At 46.6% G+C, this 24,816-nt stretch overlaps 2 protein-coding genes across 3 annotated transcripts; one reads left to right on the forward strand and one right to left on the reverse strand.

Annotated features, from left to right (window-relative positions):
• Positions 1 to 93: 93 nt before the first annotated feature.
• Npc2 (NPC intracellular cholesterol transporter 2) lies at positions 94 to 16,842 on the reverse strand. The gene is made up of 4 exons (XM_021178916.3): positions 16,560 to 16,842; positions 9,650 to 9,757; positions 5,087 to 5,259; positions 94 to 809 (listed from the first exon to the last, which is right to left on the reverse strand). The coding sequence occupies exons 1-4, from the start codon at positions 16,639 to 16,641 to the stop codon at positions 723 to 725; spliced, it is 450 nt and encodes a 149-aa protein (XP_021034575.1). The 5' UTR covers positions 16,642 to 16,842; the 3' UTR covers positions 94 to 722.
• A 199-nt stretch (positions 16,843 to 17,041) lies between these two features.
• On the forward strand, positions 17,042 to 18,888 carry Isca2 (iron-sulfur cluster assembly 2). Of its 2 annotated transcripts, none has more exons than XM_021179319.3 (4): positions 17,042 to 17,153; positions 17,357 to 17,459; positions 17,575 to 17,690; positions 18,341 to 18,888. In XM_021179319.3, exons 1-4 carry the CDS (start codon positions 17,083 to 17,085, stop codon positions 18,513 to 18,515), a joined length of 465 nt encoding a protein of 154 aa, XP_021034978.1. In that variant the 5' UTR covers positions 17,042 to 17,082; the 3' UTR covers positions 18,516 to 18,888. The 2 variants fall into 2 exon arrangements, with proteins under 2 accessions (XP_021034978.1, XP_021034979.1); XM_021179320.3 differs by having other exon boundaries at positions 17,378 to 17,459.
• Positions 18,889 to 24,816: the final 5,928 nt, after the last annotated feature.

A 24,816-nucleotide genomic window follows, 5' to 3' on the forward strand; every position in this document is an offset into this window, starting at 1 on the left:
CAGGAGTGGCAAGTTAGAATTTATGGGGAGGCCCAACCTTACATGCAGAGAGAGGATACAGACAAATACCGTTAAAAAACAAAACCAAGCACCTGCTACCAAGGATTGGCTTTAATGAAAACTACCAAAGAACGAGAGCTAACCACAAAGACGCAGCCACTCAGAGACAAATTTCTGCGGCAGACCTCCCCTCAGCCAGTCTGGATACCGAGGAGAGCTAGTCGCTACTGCTGAAGCGTTGGGGCAGAGGCTACCAAGGAGACTCATCTGACTGATAAGCCAGGGGCTGGGGACTCAGGAGGCACTTAGAAACAGGGGAGCTAACACCCCCAGGCAGCCAGAACACTCTGGGAAGCCATCCTTCACAGTGGATCCATAGCCCTGGGCCAAGGTATCTGACATCCCTAAGCAACCCCGTCCCATCCTGTCTGGTGGAACCTGCCTGTAATCCAACAGCAAACAGCCATGGACACCAATCTAATCTTTCCAGTTTCCCCTTTCCCTCCCGAAGCCTCCCCAGAGGCTATCTCGGGGGACAATGGCTCTGAGCTCTCAAGAGTAGTAGGCTTGCAGGTACTTCTTTGGAGGTTAAAAGGCATCAAACAGCATTCTTGAAATTCTGTTCATCATATGGCACTGATTCCATTTCGGGTCTGATTTCTGTTTCTTCCCCTCCCTCCGTCCATGGCCTCTCAGCCCACAGACACAGGGCGCCAAGGAGCCTAGCTTGTGATCTGAACTGGGATCTCCCAGCAGAAGAGATTATTCTTTTTGTCATCTTCAAGTTTCCATTCCACCACCAGTTTTATCTGGAAAAAAGAAAAAGAATTGGAAAAAATGAAACTAGAACCTTGGTTTTTATCCATAATTGGCTTAAGCGTGCACTTTCAATTCCGATTCTTTTTAAGTCCTATCACCTTGAAGCCAGATTAGGGTAGCCTGTGATCTTAAGCTCAGAAGGGTGAACTCTGTTAGTCAACGGTATCCTCCAACCTAGTCCAGTTTATGAACATAGTCTTCTAAGTGTGGTATTTCTTTCCTCCCTTCTTTCCTGCTTACATTTAAAAAACAAACAAACAAACAAACAAACATTTTTTATGTGTATGAACATTTGTCTGAATATGTGTGTATGTGCCCCACTTGTGTCCCTGATACCCACAGAGGGCAGAGAAGGGAACCAAGTCCCCTGGCACTGGAGATGGCTGTGAGCTGCCTCTTGGGGCTGGGAATTGAACCCTGGGTCTTCTGTAAGAACAGCTAGTGCTTTTTTTTTTTTTTGAGACAGGGTTTCTCTGTGTAGCCCTGGCTGTCCTGGACCTCACTTTGTAGACCAGGCTGGCCTCAAACTCAGAAATCCGCCTGCCTCTGCCTCCCGAGTGCTGGGATTAAAGGCATGCGCCACCACCACCCGGCTCTATTTTCTTTTTAGAAGATACAGTCTTGTTAGCTAGCCTAGATTGGCTTTGAATTTACTATGTAGTATGGCCTTAAATTTGTGGTAACCCCCTACTTCAGTCCCTTGACTACCGGGATTATAGGTGGATCACCATACCTGATTATCAAACGTAACTCTAAAATCCTTCTCTTTTCTTTCCTATTTTTCTTCCCTCCCTCCCTTTGTTGAAACAGAGTTTTTGTCACACAGCTTTAGCTGACCTAGAACTTGCTATGTAGCTCAGACTGGCTCCCAACTTCCAGTCTCTGCCTCCTGAGTGCTGGGATTATAGGTGTGCACTCCCAGGTTCCATCCTTAGATCAGAGGCGCATAACTAGAGTCTCCTATGATTCCTCGGTGTAAGGAAACTCTCTTGTTAGCTAGGAATGGAGACGGCCAAGCACAAGGTTGGTCCAAAGCAGTGGTCCTCCACTTGTGGGTCATGACTCCTAGGGGAGTTGTATGACCCTTTCACAGGGCTCTCCCCAAACCACGGGGAAACACAAATACTTATGTTACAATTCATAGCAGTAGCAAAAGTACAGCTATGAATTAGCAACAAAAATAATTTTCTGGTTGGGGGTCATCACAACATGAGGAACTGTATTAAAGGGTCAAACCTTTGGAAGGGTTGAGAACCCCTGGTCCAAAGACATGTGCAACTGAATAATGTCAAGGGTCACCACCCTGTGAAGCCAAAGAATGTCACCTAACCTCCTTAAACTGTGTTGTCCCCTCCCCGGCCCCCACTCCTTCTTCCTCTCCCCGTTTTGCTTTGTGTCTTCTAACGCAGGTTCTCACATCAAAGCCCAGACTGGCTTGGAACTTATCATACAACCCAGGCTGTTTTGAACGCACAGTGATGCTCCTGCCCTGCCTTTTTGAGCGCCAGGATTACAGCACCATCGTGCACAGGTCTTAAGATGATTTCTGCTCAACTCTCATTTGAGATCGCCACCTTGACTCTTTACGTTGAAGCTATGAGCTGTGTTGTTGTTGGTACTTTGTTTCTTAAGACATAGTCTCACTTCTTCATCCCGGGCTAACCTGGACCTCCAGAATACACTAGATAGCTGAGGCTGGCCTTCAACCCATAGTGATCCTCCTGCCTGAGCTTTCTGTGTTGGAAGTGTGAGCCATTGTCCCTTCTAATTTTGTAGGTTTTTTTTTTAGACAATCTCACCATGTATTGTAGGCTAGCTCTGAATTCAGAGATCTGCCTGCTCTGGGATTAAAGGTGCTCATCAACAGGGTTGTTTGTTTGTTTGTTGTTGTTTTAGAGATTTAATGAGCCACTAGGACCAGTGGTATGAGTGTTTTGTCAGAAAGTATATAAGAGCACCATGTGCACGCAGTGTCCTAGTTGACCAGTAGAGGGCATTGAAACCCCTAGAATTGGAGTTATAGAGAGTTGTGAGGGGCCATAGGCAGCTGGGAACTAACTGGTCCCCTAGAAGAGCATCAAGTGCTCCTAACCACTGAACCATCTCTCCAGCCCCCACCTCTAATTCTAATCAAGTAGCTCTTTCTTCATGGTTCCTCTCTAACCTAAGCACTCAAGGGAAGGGGTTGCCCATCCTTAGTTACAGACACCTTCCCCTCAAACTGACTTCACAATGTAACACTTGCGGGGCAATAACAGCTACATTCCTGAAAACCTGGCTTTGATTGCAAGACTCGTGTATGTTACTGGTTTTTTTTTGTTTTTTGTTTTTTTTTGGTTTTTCGAGACAGGGTTTCTCTGTGTAGTCCTGGCTGTCCTGGACCTCACTTTGTAGACCAGGCTGGCCTCGAACTCAGAAATCCGCCTGCCTCTGCCTCCCGAGTGCTGGGACTAAAGGCGTGCGCCACCACGCCCAGCCCGACGTTACTGTTTTTTTAAACAGTTTAAACTTTTCAAACTAAATACAAAGTACCTACCGTGAATCAGGCTCTGACAGATCTCTGCATACTGACGCTGTGAGCCAGCCACCTACAAATCTTTAGGGTCTCCAACAACCCTTAAACTAGGGGTACCCAACCTTCCTGATGCTGTGACCCTTTAATACAGTTCCTCATGTTGTGGTGACTCCCAACCAAAAATTTATTTTCGTTGCTACTTCATAACTGTAATTTTGCTGCTGTAAGAATCATGTTAATATCTGTGTTTCTTAGGTGACCCTCGTTAAAGGGTCGTTTAGCCCCAAGGGGGTTGAGAACCACTGTCTCAAAGACCACTGATATTTCAGTCTTCTAGAATGTCTGTTAATTACTTCTCTTTTTCTAGAAACAAATTACATCTGGGTTCTACTTGACTTCCTTTAAAAAAAAAGTAACGCCTGTGAAGATTAATGACATATGTCTGTAATTCCAGAATTTTCGAGGTTGAGGCAGGAGGACTGCCTTGAGTTCAAGGCCAACCAACCTGGGCTACCAAGTGAGATCTCGTCTGAATACAAACAATTTTAGAACAAAACAATGAAGTAGCCCCTTTTTTGGGGGGGGTGGGGGGGCACTGGCTTTATGTCCTTCATTTTTATAACGATCCCTACCTAGGGGACACCACTCCAGCACCTGTGGATAGCGAGTACATAAAGTCGGCTTGTGGATGGAGGGGCGCACAGCTCCACTGAGACACTCAAGTGCTGCTGCTAAGTGGTCCTGCTCTCTCCTTAAGAATATGGAGGAGACCCATAATCAGCCTCCAAACGTTGACACCATTGCATACACTAGCAAGATTTTGCTGAAAGGACCCTGATATAGCTGTCTCTTGTGAGACAATGCCGGAGCCTAGCAAACACAGAAGTGGATGCTCACAGTCAGCTATTGGATGGATCACAGGGTCCCCAATGGAGGAGCTAGAGAAAGTACCCAAGGAGCTAAAGGGAACTGCAACCCCATAGGTGGAACATTATTATGAACTAACCAGTAACCCAGAGCTCTTGACTCTAGCTGCATTTGTATCAAAAGATGGCCTAGTCGGCCATCACTGGAAAGAGAGGCCCATTAGACACGCAAACTTTATATGCCCCAGTACAGGGGAACGCCAGGGCCAAAAAGTGGGAGTGGGTGGGTAGGGGAGTTGGGGGGGGGGAGGGTATGGGGGACTTTTGGGATAGCATTGGAAATGTAAATGAGGAAAATATTAATTAAAAAAAAAAAGAAAGTGCCAAGAGATTCAGAAAGATAAATACAGTTCTTATCTACACCAAGGGAAAAACATTTTACTAATAACATTTTCAATTAATGAGTTAAAAAAAAAAACCAACAAAGAATATGGAGGAGATACCAGGATCCTGAAGATGCTGCCAAGGCAGTTTATACCTTTAACTATTTGTTACCTAGGTAACATCTTTTAACACTGCACAGGCTTTGGACTTAGGAGACGTAGCTCTAAATCCAGGTGCTAAGACTTCTTGGCAGAGTGGACTGGACTCTGTATTATGTAATACCAGAAGCTTAAAATTCTTTGCTTGTACGTCAGAGATAATAGCACCACTACACAGGGAGGCGGTGAGGGCTAGGGCTATAAAAATGGCGCCCTTGGGTCCCTCAACTCATCTCCTCTCCCTCAGGCCTTTCCTGCTCCACCACCAGCTCTTTGCCCCAGTCTCTGCATCTCACTCCCAGCCCCGGGGCGCGCCTGGTGTCCTCGGCCACAGTGCCACTTACACAGGGGTATTCACTCTTCACCGGAAGCTTATTCAGGTAGCTGTAGACCTTGTCTTTCTGGATGGGGCAGTTGATTCCACTCTTACAACCGTCAGGCTCAGGAATAGGGAAGGGGACCCGGATCCCTTCCAGGATGCCGTGGACCAAGGCCGTGCTGTTCTGGGACTGAGTGCCTAGGAAGACAGGGAGTCAGGTGGAAGGCAGCTATGCATTTGTGAATCTAAGTCAAGTCGTCAAATACATCATTAAATGCTGGAATGGTGACTCCAGAAGATCAGGGAGTCCCGAACTGTGGGGTCTCCATCCCTATGAGTCACATTCAATACCTAGCCTTGTCACGTGATGAAGGAAGCTGGTCTCTTCACTTGCTCTCCATCAAGGGAATCAGGCTACTGGGACAGATAACCTTATCTCTCTCCCAGGACCACTGACTTCTGTCACTGAGTTTTTAAATACTACAGTCTAGCACAGCAGTGGCAGGTAATCCTTCAGATGCTGTGGGAGATTAAAAAGGAAGTTCATTTCTCTAGCCCCTACCCTGCAAGATAAGCAGAAGGGATGAAAGCCAGGAGTGAAGGTATTCTAAAGAGACCACCGTGTGCCTCCCTCTGACTATCAGGCTATGGAAACAATGTGCCCCAAGGAATTGGAACTCCCCACTGGAAGAAGGGAAAAGCTGAGCCCTGGTACCAGCAAAAGAAGGAACTTGCCATGTAGGAAGGTCACAGGGTTCTGACAACTTGGAGACAGGCCAGGAGCTGAGCTAAGGATACATTTAATACCTTGACCTCTTGCCTTCTATTTAGACCTAAGCCTTGTCAGTGACCCGGAAGAGCTCACTAAGGTCAGTGACCCAGAAGAGCTCACTCAGCCTCTGGATTTGTTCCTCTTCCCAGTGTGACCACACTCAGTTTCCTCTCACAAGCTGTCACTGTGTTTTTAATCAGCACACGGAGGACAAGGCTGCCAGGGCCCAGACCCGTCTCCTCCAGTAACATTACACATTGTAAGGGCATTTTAGAGACCTAGGGTATTAGCCGGGTCTCACTTGTTTCCTTTTTAAATAATAACAATGCCTAAATTACATTAGTACACGTAGTCAGTGGGGGAGAGGTCACAGCATATGTACAGAGGTGAGAGGACAAGATTCAGGAGTCAGACTTCCTGTTCACGGCGTGGATTCTGCGGTTCAACTTTAGGGTGTCAGCCTTGGCGACAGAGCAGGCTTCGTCACCTGCCAGGTCATCAACAGGGACTCTTTTCTTTTTTAAGATTTATTTATTTTATGTATGTGAGTACCCTGTTGCTGTCTTCAGACACACCAGAAGGGGGCATCGGATCCCATTGCAGATGGTTGTGAGCCACCGTGTGGTTGCGGGAATTGAACTCGGGACCTCTATGAAGAGCAGCAGTCAGTGCGCCCCTCCCTCTCAGGGACTCTATGTTTATTCAGCATCATGATCAGACCGACCATTACTCTGATCAACAACACGGATCAAGAAAACTTTGTGCATTAAAACCCTTCACTTGGGGAGGGAGCAGCGGAGAGTAACCCAGGCAGGGAGGAAGGCTTGTTGTTCTTCCAGAGGACCAGGGTTCAGGTCTCAGCATCTACATGGTGGCTTACAACCATCCAGAACACTAATTCTAGGGGATCCAACAGCCTCCCCTGACCCTTGTGAGCACCAGACATGCATATACTAAATATGCACACATGCTGGCAAAAACTATAGAATAAATCTAAAATCAAAACTAAAAAAAAAAAAAACCCAAAATCCAAAGTCATAATAACAATTATGAAACAGAACACAACACCCCCCACCCCCACCCCGTCACTGGAATGTGTTACACTTTCCACAGAACAGAAACTAAAATAACTTGTTCCGCAATTAGTCACAGAAACAGCTCAGATACACCAGGAGTATCTAAAGCATGTCTTCTTCTCACCACCGCTACTGTGTTTTGCTGAGGTCTTAACTTATAACCTGAGGCTTCCCCGTCACTTCCTGGGCTCTCCTCTCCTGTAAGCTTGGCTTCCTGGCTATAACTAGAACCTTCTGCCACAGAGAGCTACTGCACTGGCAGCTTGGTCTTGTGGTTTAGCTAGGCACCTTTTTACCACCATGGGCCCCAGAGCTTCTGCCTCCAGAGCTGCCTTCCATCACAGGCCCAGCATCTGAAGATGAATTACGGTAACTATCAAAATTGCTGCTGTGCCCACTGCCTCCAAAATGGCTTCTGAATCCATTACAGTCATCCCCACTGGCATCACACACAGCACGGCCACCACCGACGCCATCACTGCCACTAAAGTTTTCTCCATACTTAAACCTAACCCTGCCACTGGTACCAAACCAACTTGCTTTTTGGTCATGGTGATTCACTGCAGCGAGAGAAACTCTGATTGAGGCCCTCACTAACCCTGGAGCTGGGCTGGTTCCATTCATCTTTCCAGCCGGCCAGCCTCTGCCACCCACTGCCCTGAATGCATGTATGTATGTGTGTGTGTGTGTGTGTGTGTGTGTGTCCACACCCGGCTTTTTATGTAGGTGCTGGGATCTGAACTCAGGTCTTCACATTTATGCAGCAAGTGTTCTTACATACTGAGTCTCTCCCCAACCTCTAGATTTTTTTCTTAAACAAACAGGGGACAGGGCATATGAGGAAAGTAAGCGGAGTGGGCATTCTTCAAGCTTGGAAGCCAACAGTGCTGAGAACTTTGAGTCCTACATAGTTCACGGGAGAGTAAGCAAAGGAAGGTTTCCAAGCAGCTGCTCTCTCCAGAGAGAAGCATTTTGCACGTGTCTAGATATCTTCATTTATCTTTATGTGTCTGTGTGTATGCACACATATGTTTTGGTGCCTGTGCAAGGAGGGGAGGTGGCAGGACTCGATCCCCTTGAGCTGGAGTTGCAGGTGGTTGTGAGTCACCACATGGGCATCGGAAATCCAATTGAGGTCCTCTTCAAGGGCAGCAAGCTCTCTCAACTGCTGAGCCATGTCTCTGTGGTGCAACACCGGCCCCACACCCCTGTGGGTGTGTGTATGGGGGGCGTGTCTCGAGTGTGACACAATGCACAAGTGGAGATCGGAGAACCACTTGAAGGATTCAGTTTTTTTCCTTTGACTGTCTGGGTTCTCGGGATTGAACGTAAGTCATCCAGCTTGGGGACAAGTGCTTTTACCCACAGAGCCACTTCACACAGACCCTTTCTCTTGAGATAAGGCAGCAGTTCTCAACCTGTGGGTCTTGACCCCTTTGAGGGGGGTCAAATGACCCTTTTGTAGGGTCACATATCAGAAATTTACACCATGACTCATAACAATAGCCAAATTACAGTTATGAAGTAGAAACGAAAGCAATTTTGTGGCTAGAGGTCACCACAACATGAGGATCTATATTAAAGGGTCGGAGCATGAGGAAAGTTGAGAGCCTACTGAGATAAGGTCTCTCTATGTAGTTTCATCTAGCCTAGAATTACCTAGAATATGAGGCTGCTCTTGGGCTTCCCCCACAGGCTGGCTGGAATGAAGGTTATGAAGGAGTTTTGAAGTTTGCAGAATTAAGTTTCTACTAATCACAATGTAAATAGCTTCCATTCTATCGTCAGCTGAAACCCCTCTAAGAGTTCGATGTGCATTATGGGTCAAGTCAGACAAAACGCCAAGCTGTTCTCTCTAACCTGTGGCCACAGCAGAATCAAGCTGTTTGCTTACGAGGAGTCTGGTCCTCACTGGTGAGACAAACGGAAGCCTGCGGGGCGCAGGGAAGCCTGGAGGGAGTGTGTGGGGTGGATGGAGCCCCAGGTGAATGTGTATAATTGAAGTGGGCACAGCCATACCAAGGACCCAATGCCTTAGACCCACGGGAAACTCAAAACCTTCCTCCTGTAGGTAGAGTGTGAATCCTGGCAGTACATGCAAAACTAGAGCTGCAGCTCCCCCTCCCAGAACTTTACAGCTTGAGGCTACCCTGCTATAGAGCCCTCCTACGTAGACTAGCTAACCTCTCCCATAACTCTAGGTACCACTCCAGCGTGGCTGTCACTCCCACACCGCCACCTCGGTAAGGCTTCCAGGACCAGGCTGCACCTGAAACAGTAGGAGCCCAGAGCGTGAAGGGTGTTTGAGGACACAGTGGTGGCCCTGGGGGTTTCCTGCTGTGAGACATCACACAGCTACCCTGGCATCTGAGAGGAGCTCTGGAGTAGTTCTGACTCACAGCTAAGGTTTCACGTTCCCAGCTTTGGCGTCTGTTTTATATGTTGTGAAACTACTACAGGATTCCCCCCGCTTCCCACATCTAGCTGGAATTGTCAGTTGAACGGGGTCCTCCCTTCCATCAACTCAGTCCTCCAGGTTTCCTTTCCGAACTCGACAAGTATCGGAGAATTATGGACCCAGACTCCGTCCTGTCTGAGAACATAGCGAATTCTAGCTTTGTGTACGTTGTCAGGAAGGAGGCTGACAAATCCCTTGGTCCCCTTTGCTCACTCCTATGCCTCACATACATTTATATTATGGGATCGGCATGAATTGGAGGGAGACGCCACATCTACTCACCACTGGTAAAGGTGATGTTGACACTGTAGGACTGGCCTTTGTGCAGTTGACAGGGATCGGTGGGACACGGGCTCACATTCACCTCCTTTATAACTCCCACCTTAGAGCCTGAAAAAAAAAAAGAAAAGAAAAATAAAGAAAACAAAGTTGAGTTTGACTAGGGAAGAAAACTGCATCCCCGAGGCTGCCCAGTGCCTCATGGGAGGTACCCTCCTCCCTCACTGTACTTGGGGATGCTTCTGCTTTCCTGAGATGAACTCTTTTTTTTTTTTTCCAAGACAGGGTTTCTCTGTATAGCCCTGGCTGTCCTGGAACTCTGTAGACCAGGCTGGGCTCGAACTCAGAAATCCGCCTGCCTCTGCCTCCCAAGTGCTGGGGTTAAAGGTGTGCACCACCATGCCCGGCTCTGAGATGAACTCTTTAAGACGATGCACAATTAGAATGAAGAAGTTGGGGCGGGGTAGATGGCTCAGGAGGTGAAACGCTTGCTGCACAGTGTGAGGGCCTGAGTTTGAACCCCTGCAAAGGAAGCTGGGTGTGGTGGTGTGCACGTGTGACTCCTGTGCTTATGGAGATGCGAGCAGAGAGAGGAAACCCTGTGAGCTTTCTAGTCAGCTACATTGCAGGGTGCAGCCAGCACAGCGGCAATAAAACCAAAAAAAAAAAAAAAAAAGAGAGAGAGAGAAGGTAAGGACTGACACATGAAGTTATCCTCTGAGCTCTACGTGTGCACATCCACACACGTTACACACCCACCTTCTCTCTCTCTCATACACACACACACTCACAACTTGAGACTCAGTACTGCTAAAATCAATTCTATAAATTGAATAAAAATCTAGTCGATTTTTTTTGGCAAAGGGAATATGTATGTGGGGTAGTGCCAGGAAACTTGGTAAGGCTGAGCAGGTTCAGAGACCCCAGCACCCATCTGAGAACAGTAGGCACCTCCCTGCTCCCTGACAAGATTCCTGGTCTGGAACATGTGACCACACTCCTCACATAGGAAAGTAATGGTCTCAAAGATCAGAACAGAGTTCTCCATGCTAATGAGGCCCTGAGGGTTTAGCCAATAATCTTCCCTTCTTGGACATTCCTTCCTGTAAAAGGTATTTAATCTCTGACCCACCCTGGGGAAGTGATCTGCACCCACACTGAACGGGCAATAAACAGTATGGATAAGCATGGACTGTCTCTCGGTCATCAAGAACCCGGTGGGGCTTGGTCTACAGAGTGATGCTAAGTCTCCCATGGAAGGCCTTTCCACTGTCCTGGACTCACTTCCTCTGAGCTAAGCTGCCCCCTCCCCCGGGGCCCCTGCTTCCCCCTCCTCCACGTCTCACTGTCCTCAGCCTGCAGGGCCCTTCCATGACTCCTCACTCAGTTTCCAGTGGGATCTGGATGTCTGGGATTAAACTCAGGTCATCTTGGTAACAATGGCCCTGAGCAGCTGAGCCAGCTGGCAGGCCTTTTCTAGCTTAAAGGCTCCAGCTGTACACGGCTTCCTAAAGCAATAGGCAGTTGTATGAGTGGTCTGGGTTAGTCAGTCAAACTTAGCTTTGTAGGTTAGTGGTACATACAACCCGCTGACTTGTGAGTGAGTGGTTTATGGAACATAAGGGAAATCACCAATTTCAACCCTCAGTGGAAGAATGGCTCTAAAAGGAGGAACTGGCTCTTTCTACAGTGGGAGGACCCTCCCTTAAAGCTAACGTCCTCCACAGCACTTCTGCCTTCCTGTTAGTCACGTTCTCTGAGGGCAAGGGCCGATCCAAGAGGATCACGGAGCAGCGCTCTGGCTCTAAGTCAAGTCTTGACTAGATCATTAAACTGACTTTTCCCAGAACTGAGCAGAGGAAGGGGGAGACAGAGGATTTATAGTCCCCTCGAAAACTTTTAGGGCCCGGACTGGCCAAGGTACTACAGGTCAGCCAGTACTCTGAGTCAGTCAAGCCGCTGAGGCAAGAGAAACACGGATTGAGACCAGCTTTGTTTCAAACAAACAAATAGATAAATAAATACATACATACACACTTGGGTCCCAAGCACGGCTGATTCACTCAGCCAAGATGGACGCAAACCCAGCTACACTGACCAGCAGAGTAGCCATCCTAGCTAGGCTGAGATTACTGAAACAGTGAACCCCCATGGCTTGTGGGGGAAGGCGAGACCTTGATGCCAGCCAGAAGAGAGACCTGCTCCCCAGGAAGAGATTTCACACAGATCCGACAACTTGTTAGGCCACCTAGTAGGAGAGACCTGAGCTGACGGCCTTATTACTCCTTTACACCTCTTATCCATGCCCAAGACTGACCGGGACATTTGTACGTTCTTCTTTCCAGTGTGGCCACACTGAATAAATCTTTCTCAGCTTTTCAATATTGCTTGCTCTTAAAATTTTTTTTTCTTTAAGGTTTGTTTACTGTATGTGTGTGAACCCATTTCCTGTGCATACATATACACACACGGTACCCATGGAGATCAGAAGAGGGCATTGGATTCCCTAGGAGCTATGGATGGTTGTGAGCCACCACGAGGGTCCTGGGAACTGAACCTGAGTCCCTTGGAAGAGCAGTAAGTACCCTAAGCCACTGAGCCACACCTCTGGCCCTCTTTACCTGACTATTTATTTATTTATTTTGGTTTTTCAAGACAGGGTTTCTCTGTGTAGCCCTGGCTGTCCTGGAACTCTGTAGACCAGGCTGGCCTCAAACTCAGAAATCCGCCTGCCTCTGCCTCCCAAGTGCTGGGATTAAAGGTGTGCGCCACCACCGCTCGGCTTTACCTGACTCTTTAACTGGCATTTGAACCGTGTGGTCACGCCTAGCGTGTAGCGGTGACCAAAACCCAGGCTTGTTCACACTCCTGCGACAGTTCCAGTTATGGGTACTTGACCCTGGATTTCTTTTCCTCTCCAGTAAAATTACTAAGCTAAGGGTTGCATAGTTGCTAGAAATATTATACGTGTAAACACTACTTATGCTGATAAAATACTGGTAGGAAAAAGAATAATTCAAGCCCCTGACAGGGTAGGTTAATGATACTCTAGCTGACTAAGGCTCATCACCTGGGCTTGAAGTCTTACCAGCTCAGCTTTCCACTGTGTAGCTTCAAGGCAAGATACTTCACATCTGGGCTGCCCTAGGGTTAGCGGGCCAGCGTATCTGCAGATTTCAGATACTTATCTGGAACACGGTGGTGCCATTGAAGTTGGAGGTTATGATTACCATCACGTCTGGATTCGGTCCGAGAGCTAAAGTACCTGTTCCTGGGTGGGTAAGCAAAGCTCTCCTCTCGCACCAAAGCTATGCCTCTCCTTAAATATACTTCATAGACGAAAATAACATTTGCAACCCACAGTCCAGACACTTGCTGTCTGGAATGGAGAATGGAGAGAGTAGAGAGTAGGCAAATCACAAGCCGGGACCACGCTGCCTGCTACGTAGTTAGCTCAGAACCATTCAGTAAAACTAGAAATGACAAAGTGAAAAACTGAATGCACTTGACGTTCTCTACCGGGCTTGCCCTCAGGCTGGAAGGTGCTCTTCAAATTCCCTCAAGGCCACAAGGCTGATCTACGGAGGTCTGTAAACAACACTTTACAATCCCCATCTCCCAGCTGGCCTGCACAGCTCGTGCTCAGTACCCTGTGTGAGAAGCATCATCTTACACCAGCCCCTGAGTTGAAAATCGAAGTTCACGTGAACTTCAGTGCCCAGCTCCACCCAGCTGCTGGGTCACATGATCTCACAGGATCTGGGGAAAGGGTACTTAAGAGTTCCTTTATGCGGTTTTTCTCCTGCCCCCTGACAAGAGGTTCCCGGACTTCAAAAGTCAATAGAACACACTCCTCAGTTCCCACTGCAAACACTGCATAAGCAGCAGCTCACTTGGTTCTATTTTACACTTGAGGCGATCCCAGCCCAGGAGAAGGTGGGCATAGAATGGAATGCAAAACCTTTCACCTGGGTGCCGACATTTTTACATTATATTTTCTAATTCAAAAGGAAATTCAAGCCAGGCGTAGTGGCCCACGCCTTTAATCCCAGCACTTGGGAGGCAGAGGCAGGCGGATTTCTGAGTTCAAGGCCAGCCTGGTCTACAAAGTGTGTTTCAGGACAGCCAGGGCTATACAGAGAAACCCTGTCTCAAAAAAACCAAAACAAACAATCACAACACAACAAAAAAAGGAAATTAAAAAATCAGTCATGGCACACACATGCGCATACACATACATATACATACATACATACACACACACACATGCACATACACCCCCGCTTTCCTTTAAGTTAACTCTAGGCCGGAGAGCTGACTCAGCAAGTAAAGGGCCTCGCTACCAAGGCTGAGAACCTGAGTTCAATTTCCCGGGGAGAACTGACTTCTGAAAGCTGCCCTCTGGGTCCTCCTACATACATACATACATACACACAGATAGATAGATAGATAGATAGATAGATAGATAGATAGATAGATAGATGGATGCAACATGAAAATACAAGTTCTTCCAAGGTGTAACCTGTCAAAAAAAGCCAGGCATGAACATGAACACAGCCAAAGTAGAGGCAGGCAAATCTTCGTGAGTTCAGCCTGGTCTACAAAGGTGTCTCAAAATAAACAAAACCCACCACCATTACCACCAAAATAATGAAGTTCAGCAGGACAGTGAGGAGGGGGCGCCTTTAATCCCACCTCTCAAAAGGCAGAGGCAGGCAGATCTCTGAGTTTGAGGCTGCCTGGTCCACACAGATCAAGTTCTAGGACAGCTAGGGATCTGTTGCATAGAGAAATCCTGTCTCAAAAAACAAAACAAAACAAAACAAAACAAAACAAAACACAGTCCAAGTGGCTCCTAGGGACTTATCAGCTATCAACTTATCAACTCCTTATAAGTCCTAGGGACTTATCAACTTATCAACTCCTGCTGTTGGTCTGTGTGCTTTAGTTTCCTTCTCTGTAAAACAGATAGTGAAGAATAAGTTAATAAAATGAATACAGTGAATGAGACTTGGTTCTCAATAAAGGAGGGGTAGGGGGTGATATCCCTGTGGATAAAGTGAAAACCCGAATTCAATTCCCAGAAGCCACATAAAAATGCCACTTATGGTGGCACACACATGTAATCTTGACCCTGGGAGGTCTACTATGTCTCAAAAGACGTGGGCAGTGCTCTTGAGGATGACACTTGAGGGGTTGGACTCCGGCTTCCACATGCTTGGGTACACATGAATACACACACACACATGAGAAATAAAATAAAAATTTAAGAAGTTTAACAGAAGGGAAAAACAGGTACTTTAAAGAAACAGCCACTTTGAGCTAGCCTCCAGGTTTAGTGGATGACATCTGTGAACTATTGATAGGCAGTGGCCCTTATTATTTAATCCAGTTCCACATTGCCCACCCTTGCTTTCGCTTTAACAGAACTTTTAATATCATATTAGAGGCAGTATGAATTCCCTTGTTTCCTTTTTCAGTGAGTATTTATTGAGTATTTACTATCATTCCATAGTACTGGATACTGGCTACAGAGAAGCATATTTAGCTTGGTTCCTCACTCAGCAGTGTGACTACAGAAGGCTTTAATCCATCTCCCACTCCCACCTCTACCTCCTTAGTAAGGGGTGTGTGTGTGTCTGTGCCTGGGAGTGCAGGTAGGTAGCTGAGAAGGCCCAGAGTTGGGGTATAAGCAGTTGTGAGCCACCTGATGTGGGGATTGAACTCTAGTCCTCCGGAATAGTAGTTCCCCTTAACCACTAAGCCATCTCTCCAGTCCTAATAACTCTTTTTTTTTTTTAAAGATTTATTTATTTATTTTTTTTATTATATGTAAGTACACTGTAGCTGTCTTCAGACACTCCAGAAGAGGACGTCAGATGGTTGTGAGCCACCATGTGGTTGCTGGGATTTGAACTTCGGACCTTCAGAAGAGCAGTCGGGTGCTCTTACCCACTGAGCCATCTCACCAGCCCCCTAATAACTCTTTAACTTACTGCTTCATTATGGTCTGTTTCCCCCTGCTCAAATATTTTACAAAATCAGTTTGTCTTTCCACCCATCACTGCTGCCTTTTCCACCCCAGCCCCCTGCACTGCTCCCACAACTAAGTGTACTGGCTTGACTGGACAAACTCAGAATTTCTACCCTCTATTATATTTTCCAATAAAGAGTCCAGGGACAGCGTTGGGAGGGAGGCGTCACATGATGTCACTAGAAATACGAATTTTTTAGGAGACAAGGATCAAGAATCATGGAATTCATTAGGACAATGGAAACCCTACTTTGTAAATGAATGTTATGAGAAGGAGAACTAGCTTTTGTCTCCTTAGCGGAGATGGGGTGGGGAGGTGGATGGTTCGTCTAAGACCAGAGCAGAATTGACATGGATTTGGAAGGCCAAACTGGGCTACAGAGTGAGGCTGCCTCAGTCCCCTCCCAACCAAACTTCAAACGAACAAAGGGAGAAAGGCCAGTGACGATACAAGGCATAAATCAAAATAAGTCCCGTGCCTATTCCTTCAATCCGTGTTAGATGCAGACCTGCTGTCTACCCTATTGTTTTATTTTTTGCTTTTATTTGTTTACTTTTTTTTCAGACAGGGCTCAATAAGTCCAGGCTAGCCTTAAATCTGCAATCCTCCTCCGTCCATTGAAATCTCCAAGCCCTTGAGCGCTGTAATATATGCCCGCTTGATGTTCACCCAAGAAACTTTAGTGAACTTCAGCACACGGTTCGCCTTGTGAGTGTTTTAGATTATCCCAAAACACGAATTGCAAGGAGAAACAAAGTTGTGCGGAGGGGTTAAGTTTCATCAAGGCTAGTACCTTCGGCCCAACCTAGTCCATTCCACGTTCCAGGAACCCGCCCAATCCACCCCCGCGGGTCTCCTCGAGTGGGCTCAGTGCTCACCGCAGTCCTTGAAGTGCAGGGGCTCCGCCAGGCTGGCAGCGACCAGCGCCAGCAGCAGGATCGTGGCGGCCAGAAAGCGCATCGTGGGTATGAAAGCTCTGCAATCTAAGAAGGGAAAGCAGCGCGGACAGTCACAAGATAAACTTGTCCCGGCAGACCCGAGGGTGGAGCCAGATCAGGCCACTTGTGACCAGTAACCAGCGAAGGCCCGCCTGCGCCCCGCCCCGGGCTCCCGGGCCGCCAGGCCTGCAGCTTGCCCTTTATCTCCTCCCATCTCTTCCGCTTCCAGGCAGGGCCTGCTGAGAACTCGCTCTTTGCGTTCGCCCCGTTCTATTGGTACCGACCCACTTCGGCAAGTGGAAGCGTTCTCTGTCAATCAAAGCCCTCTTATCACGCTATACCCAATAGGCACGCTTGGGGGCGGAGGCTCGATGCAGCCCCGCCCCCTCCCTTCTCCCCTCCTCCCGAAGCCCAGGCAAGGCGGGGATTTGGACCATGCTAGGGGCGGAGCTTGCGGAGTAAGATGGCGGCCTCCAAGGCCTTGTCACTAACTGCCGAGGCGGTCAGGGCTGTCATTCCTAGGCGCTCGGGAAGGTATCGAGGGTGGAACGTCACTTAGGAAGGGTGTTGGGTTCTGCGTCTTCAGGATAGATGGGAGGCTAAATCTCACGCGGGGTGGGGTGTGGGGTGAAGGCTTGGCAGTTCAGAAGAAGGTGTCCCCAGATTTGGGTACGAGGCGTCTATAGAGGGTCATCTGGTGCCATTTCCCGGGTTCGTCTCCCTTCTTCACATCGCAGGCTCCTCGCCGTCTTTCCCAGGCCTTTGATCCGCTGGGAAACAACGTCTTCCATTCCAGAGGCTGGCGAGGGACAGATCCGCCTCACAGACAGCTGCGTCCAGGTAGGAGGTCGGACGCGGGGCGGCGGTGCCCAGGAGGGCCCTAGAAGACTTCCTAGTCACCGGTCCCGTTATCTCCGCTTGCTTGGCATTCTTGATCCTCTTTCCTGAATTTCAGAGGCTTCTGGAAATCACCGAAGGGTCAGAATTCCTCAGGCTGCAAGTAGAGGGAGGTGGATGCTCCGGATTCCAATACAAATTTTCACTGGATACAGTTATTAACCCCGACGACAGGCAAGGAGGACGGATGGGTCGCTAGAGGCTGTATCAGAGGATAAAAGTGGCCCCAGTTTAAGATGCGCTTTTATTCCAAACTTCCAAGCGTCTAAGTTTGCTTAACACTATCACCCTCTCTGTACTGTGAGGATACAGCAAAGATTTGTCCTCTTGTTTCAAAATAAGGAAGACCATGATTTAGCGTCCGATAGGTAGTCAAGTTGAGAAAGGCTGAACCAGGGCTGGAGAGATGGCTCAGTGGTTAAGAGCACTGGCTGCTCTTTCACAGGACCTAAGTTCAGTTTCCAGCAACCACATAGTGGCTCACAACTATCTGTAGTGAGATTTGATGCCCTCTTCTGGTGTGTCTGGAGAGAGCAATGGTATACTCACATAAAATAAATGAATAAATAAATAAATCTTTAAAGAATATATATACACCAAGGTTCCACCCTAAGAAAAGGCTGGACTAGTTTCAGTCCGAACCCTTAAATAATCCTTCTGCTTTTTTACATTGAATCTTTCTGCTTCAGTCCCTTCTGCCCCTGCTAGAAGTCCTAAGCAATATTCCATGCATTGGAGAACAGGATGTACACCTCTGGGCTCAGGGTGTTGTGTTCTCGGTGTTTGTGGTATTTGTCATTCATGCTTTCCTCTTGTCTTTTCAGGGTATTTGAACAGGGTGGGGCAAGAGTGGTGGTTGACTCTGATAGCTTGGCCTTCGTTAAGGGAGCCCAGGTGGACTTCAGCCAAGAACTGATCCGAAGCTCGTTCCAAGTGTTGAATAACCCTCAAGCCCAGCAAGGCTGCTCCTGTGGGTCATCCTTCTCTATCAAAGTCTGACGCAATGTCAGATGACCCAGGGATTGCCACCACTGCACCAGTGTGAACCACCCGGGAATAGTAGAATTCTAGAGGTTTCTTTCTCATCATGTCCGGCTCTCATCTTATTTAATTTAATCCAGGAGTGTCTTATTCTACCACTGTTAATTATGGAATGTGAAGCTTTTAACTCTTGGCCAAAATGCTCTCTCTTCTCCCAGTACAATGTCAAGGCCACATCCAAAGGCTGTTACCTCACCTGTAATCACTGGTTGGAACCCAGTGTAATTTGTAGCACCTCTAGGACTCCAAAATTTGGAGTTAACCTCTCTAGCCTCCAGAATTGTTTATATATCTGTGTATAGCTATATATAAAACATCATTATAAACTAAATTCTTATCGTGTTTTCAATCAGGATCCAGTTTGGGTAGCTTGAATACCAGAATCGAGACCAAAATTGGTTAGAAAGGTAAACAAGATATTGTTTGCTGTCTCTCTCTTTCTTCTTTCTTCCTTCCTTCCTTTTTTCCTTTCTTCTTTCTTTTTTTCTTTCAACAGGGTCTTATAGGTAGCTTCAGTTTTGGACTCTCAATTTTCCTGCCTCAGCCTCTTCATGCTGGAACTGCAGACCTATTACTACTAGGCCTGGGTTGTTGTTTCTTCTTCTACTTCTACTACTACTTCCTCCTCTTCCTCCTCCTCCCCCTCCTCCCTCCTCTTCTTCCTCCTTTCCCTCCTCCTCCTTCTCCTCCTCCTCTTCTTGTGGTGTCTTGCCCCCTACTCTCCCAGGATTGGACCTAGGGCATTGTAACTGCTGGGTAAACACTCTAACACAGTGGTTCTCAACCTGTGAGTCACAACCCATGGCAGTCCCATTTATTACAACTCATAACAATAGCAAAATTAGCAACAAATGTAATTTTATGGTTGGGGTCACCACAACATGAGGAACTGTTTTAAAGGGTCTTTGCTTTAGGCAGGCTGAGAATCTCCAATCCAGCACTTGAATTATATTCCTTGACTGTTTTGCTTTTCTATTTGGAGACAGGGTCTCACAGAATTTCCCTGGCTGGCCTTGAACTTTCAATACCCTAGTCTTGATATTCCAATAGTTGGGATGACAGGCCTATGTCATAGTCCAGTTGTATTGTACTATTCTTGAATGTCTTAGGGATTTATCCATGTGTTCTATGAAGGCCATTTCCACTTGCAATATTACAGAGAAATACATTTTATTGTCATGCTCATGAATCTACTAGGTTTTATAAAGCCAAGAGATCTCCCCCACCTCCAAAACCCAAAAAAGTAAGTTTAGCTAAACCCCTCTTGATCGCTGAATGACTTGAAAAGTAGCTTTTGAGCCGGGCGTGGTGGCACACGCCTTTAATCCCAGCACTTGGGAGGCAGAGGCAGGCAGATTTCTGAGTTTGAGCCCAGCCTGGTCTACAAAGTGAGTTCCAGGACAGCCAAGGCTATACAGAGCCACCCTGTCTCAAAAAAACAAAAACAAAAAAAAAAAAATGAAAAGTAGCTTTTGTACTCCATGCCCATCTATGACCATTCAGTAACTGAGTTTGCCTACCTCCTATAAGAGGCCTGTGGTTTTATGCAGAGGGGGAAGTGGTCCTTTCATTACTTGTAGACAATAGAAGAGAAGTTTTGTTTTGTTTTAAATGTACACAGTGTTCTCCCTGCATGAATGCCTGCAGACCAGAAGAAGGCTCCAGATCTCATTATACATGGTTCTGAGCCACCATGTGGTGGCTGGGAATTGAACTCAGGACCTATGGAAGAATAGCCAGTTCTCTTAATGTCTGACCTATTACTACTAGGCCTGGGTTGTTGTTTCTTCTTCTACTACTACTTCTTCATCCTCTTCCTCCTCCTCTTCCTCCTCCCCTCCTCCCTCCTCTTCTTCCTCCTTTCCCTCCTCCTCCTTCTCCTCCATCTCTCCAGCCCTCTAGAATGGACTTTTTTTTTTTTTTTTTTTTTTAATGTAAGTACACTGTAGCTGTCTTCAAACACTCCATAAAAGGACATCAGATCTCATTACAGTTGGTTGTGAGCCACCATGTGGTTGCTGGGATTTGAACTCAGGACTTCTGGAAGAACAGTCAGTTCTCTTAACTTCTAAGCCATCTCTCCAGCCCTGGAAGGGACTTTTTAAAGAGTGAATTAAAATATAAAAAACCAATAAAATTTGTATTTCAGATTCTCAAGTAATTTATCTGTGTCTTTAAGACATATTTATTTGCTTGTCCTTCCATTGCAAGTCACTAGTCAAAATGTAGCCCAATTAACTGCCAACATAAACAAAACACATCTACTATAAACTGACAATAACCTGATAGCATGCAAATGCTTCAGGCTAGAGAATGTTTATTCTTGATAAGTTATATTTGCTGAGTTCTTACAACATTTGATTCCAAAATTTGTAGATTGGCTCGACAGGATTAATGAAGCAAAAAGTAAGGGCAGTTTAAATAATGGCACGAATTCATAGCAATCTATTCCAGGTCAGTGTGTCTCGTTGTCTTTCTCTTTGTCTGTCCCTCTCTGTGTATATGTGTGTGTGTCTAAGTTTATACTTTTGTATAATATACACAAAAGTCAAAAGGAAGCAGCCTGTGTATACATACATTTGAAGATCAAGGGGTAAATTTTCACCTTGAAAAAATGTCATTAAAGAGGGCGGCTGAAGAGATGACTCCGTGGGTAAGGGCACTTGCCACTGGCCTGGCAGTGGTGGTAAAGCCTTTATTCCCAGTACGTGGTAGGCAGAGGCAGGTGGATTGAGTTAAAGTACAGCCAAGGCCACAAAGAGAGACCTTGTCTTGGGGGAAAAAAAAGGAAGGCTTGCTGCTCTTCCAGATGACCTAGGTTTGAGTTCCAGAACACACAACCATTTGTAACTCCAGCCCCAGGGCATCTGACACTCTTCTGGTCTCCTCTGGCACTAGAAACACAAATGGTGTATAAATATACACATAGGCAAAAACATATATACAAAAATCTTTAAAGCCAAATAATGCCCTGAGAAAAAAGATGCATGACATTCATCACAGATCAGCCTCAAGGGCAGCATGTTTCCAAAGCTGCCTTTCTTTACAAGTCAATGTTAGACCAGCAGCAACTACAGAAGCCATCAAGATGAGTTCCAAATTATCCTGTGCTCCAAATCTCACTGTTGCTCGTGGGCATCCAAGAGTTATTTTAGTCTCTCATTTTAATCTTAAGTCTCTCATTTTAATCTCAATTTAATCTTTAATCTCATTTAAATCTAAGAACATCTTCGCTTTCATTGGTTTTCTATTTTCATAATTGGCACGGTCCCTGTTGGCAAACTTCCAGTTGTCCCCAGCAAAGTCTCATAGACACGTCAAGTCCCACCTTATCATCTTGATGATCTGCCTCAATCTTCATGCTCATCTGAACCGCTAACATCTCAGCCTCAGGATTAAATCCCTAATGACACTCCTCCACAGGAAAGATCTCTCTATATAACAAGAGTTCTGCTCTACATCAGAGCTCTCCTCAAACTCTGGCAAACCTGAGCACCAGTGTTCTTCACTAAGGATGTTTCTTGTCTCCTGGGTTCAAGCTCAATCCCCTTTGCATGAGCTCTGTGCACCGGAGACTTTCGGATAACTTGGTTTTGCACTGGGATGCCATGTTTGCTACAGTGCCTGCCAAGAGTCCTGCATTAGTAAAGCTTTTAAAAGCACAGATTCTAGTAATGTTTAATGTACTTAAATGTGACATTTAAATGGGCTACACAACCCGATACAGTTATATTATAGTGCTGCAAGCCTAGAACTGTTTAGACAGATACTAGAAAGAGAATCAATATCACAGTTACTAACAGATAACTTAGTTTCAATGGGGAAACCACAGACAGGTGGACTCAGGAAGCGTTACTAGTTAAATTGATCTTTTGCTTGGCATCTTAGAAGTAGCAAAGAGCTGGAGAGCTGGCTCAGGGGTGAAAAGTATAGACGGTTTTCTGTGAGGACCTTAACTCCATTCCTAGTACCCGTGTCAGAAGGCTCCAGAGAACCAGACCTCCTCTTCTGGCCTCCAAGGTCACATTGCACTCAATGGGCATACACCCCACTCACAACCACACAGAATTTAAAAATCTTTAGTCCAACATGGTGGTATATATTTTTAATCCCAGCACCCAAGATGCAGAGGCAGGTGGATCTTAATGACTGAAGGCCAGCTTGATCTACAGGGCAAATTCCAGGCCAGCCAGTGTGCTATAGTAAGACCCCATCTTAAACAAACAAAAAAATTGCTTGTTAAGCAAAAGCTTGTATTTATGTACTATATAGGAGTTAGTCATCTAGCAAGATAATTTACCAAAGAAAATGAAAGTAGAGATCAAAATCCAAAACTATGACAGAACCTTACATTTTCAATGTGGGGGGAAATCTAGGACTTAGAAACAAGCCTATCATGTGCACAGAGAGGTCAGAAGGGGACAGATTGCTCACCTGCCCATGGAAGGAGGCAGATGTGTGTTTCTGTTCTGTATGTGTGCAGTGCCTATGAACGCCAGATGCCCTGAGATTGAACTTGACAGTTGTGAGCCATCCTGTGGGTGTTGGGAATCAAACCCCAATCCTCTGGAAGAGCAACCGATGCTCTTAACCGGTTAGCCATCTCTCCAGCCCCTGGAGCCTACGCTTCCAGAGTATTTCTTGTGGGTTATTGATGTAGTGGTTTTAAAATTCCCAAGTGTGAGCAGAATAGCTTTTGTTGCTAAGTATATCTTTCACTAAATTACAGTGGCCAAGCAGGCAGAGATAAGGTCCCTTAGAATGCAGTTGCCTCCTGGTAATGGGAGAATTCAATTCTGTGTTTTGAAAGGCAGGATAGAGAAAAACAAGAACAGTGCTTCATGTTATGTGAGAATGGTTTTTATCGAAGAATGTCCTTCAGGGAACTTAATCCCAGAGGTGGGGAACACTTGATGAGACAACCGTAGTGTAAGAGTGACTTGTACCTGTGGCTTGAGGGATCGATGGTAGCTAGGGGCCACTGGAGTATTGGCTCAGACAAACAACCTTCTAGGGGTTCTCTTTTGTGTGTGTGTGTGTGTTTGTTTGTTTTCCAAACAAGCCTTCTCTGTGTAACAGCCCTGGCTGTCCTGGAACCATTGTGGGTTTTCTACAAGCCCTTTCTGACCAAATGCCCTCTTTCTGACAAGCCAGGAAAGCCAGCAGACTGACATTTCTGCCAATTTCCTCACTGCTAATTCGCTTAAGGAAGCTATGCCCTTTCTGTGGCAATGGAAAGATCTCTTGTTCACCCTCTACCCCTGCACCTTTCTTTTTTCCTTTCGTTTCTTGAGCCAGGGTCCTGATAGGTCACCTAGGCGGGCCTCGGACTCCTCCTGTGGCTTCAGCACGGCTTGAGTTACAGTCCTTTTAGGGTCGGTGGGATTACAGCTGTGTACCACCAGGCCTACTCACTGTGACTTTTTTTTTTTAGATTTTTATTTTATTATTTGTGTGTGATATGTGTGTCTGTGTCATCATACGCTATGTATGTGAGGATACCCGTGTAGGCCCGGAGAAGATGTTAGATCTGGAGAGCTGCCCAACTGGGGTGCTGGGGACCAACTCCAGTTCTCTGGAGGAGCTGTGAAGTTCCCTACCTGCTGAACCATCACTCGGTTCCCACTCCACCCCCATTTCTCTCGTTTAATCTTTTCCAGGTTGGAGTTTGGTGATTAGCCCAGGAGTGGCTTGTTACACTGTGTCTGCTCATACTGGCCTCGAACTCTCCAACCTCCTACCACAGCTTCCTAGGTCCCAAGAATTCCAGGCGTATTCCATAGCCAGCTCTCCAATGATTTTAAAGAAGGTTTGTTAAGGCCTTAGTTGTTGCAGAATTGGCTTCTATGAAAGTCTGTGTCTGAGAAATATCCCCAACCCTCTTTCTGTCTCTCTCTCTGTCTGTCTGTTTCTGTTGGGGAGGGGTCTGAGCACAGGGAGTCATCCAGGCTAGACAGTATGACTTAGGTTTCCATGGCTACAACAAAACACCATGACCAGAAGTCAGGTTGTGGAGCAAAGGGCTTATTTGGCTCACACTTCCACATACAGCTCATCACTGAAGGAAGTCAGGAGGGGAACTCGAGCAGGGCAGGATCCTGGAGGCAGGAGTGGATGCAGAGGCCATGGAGGGATGCTGCTCACTGGCTTGGTCCTCGTGGCTCCTCAGGATTTTATTCATCCACCCCGTCACTCTCCTGCAAACCATATTGTTTTCAAGAGTTTACTCTGAACATGAAGTAACACATGCACACGAGTG

The sequence above is a fragment of the Mus caroli genome, unplaced genomic scaffold (assembly GCF_978045245.1).
Source record: "Mus caroli unplaced genomic scaffold, Mus_caroli_1 scaffold_14, whole genome shotgun sequence".
Lineage (NCBI taxonomy): Eukaryota > Metazoa > Chordata > Mammalia > Rodentia > Muridae > Mus > Mus caroli.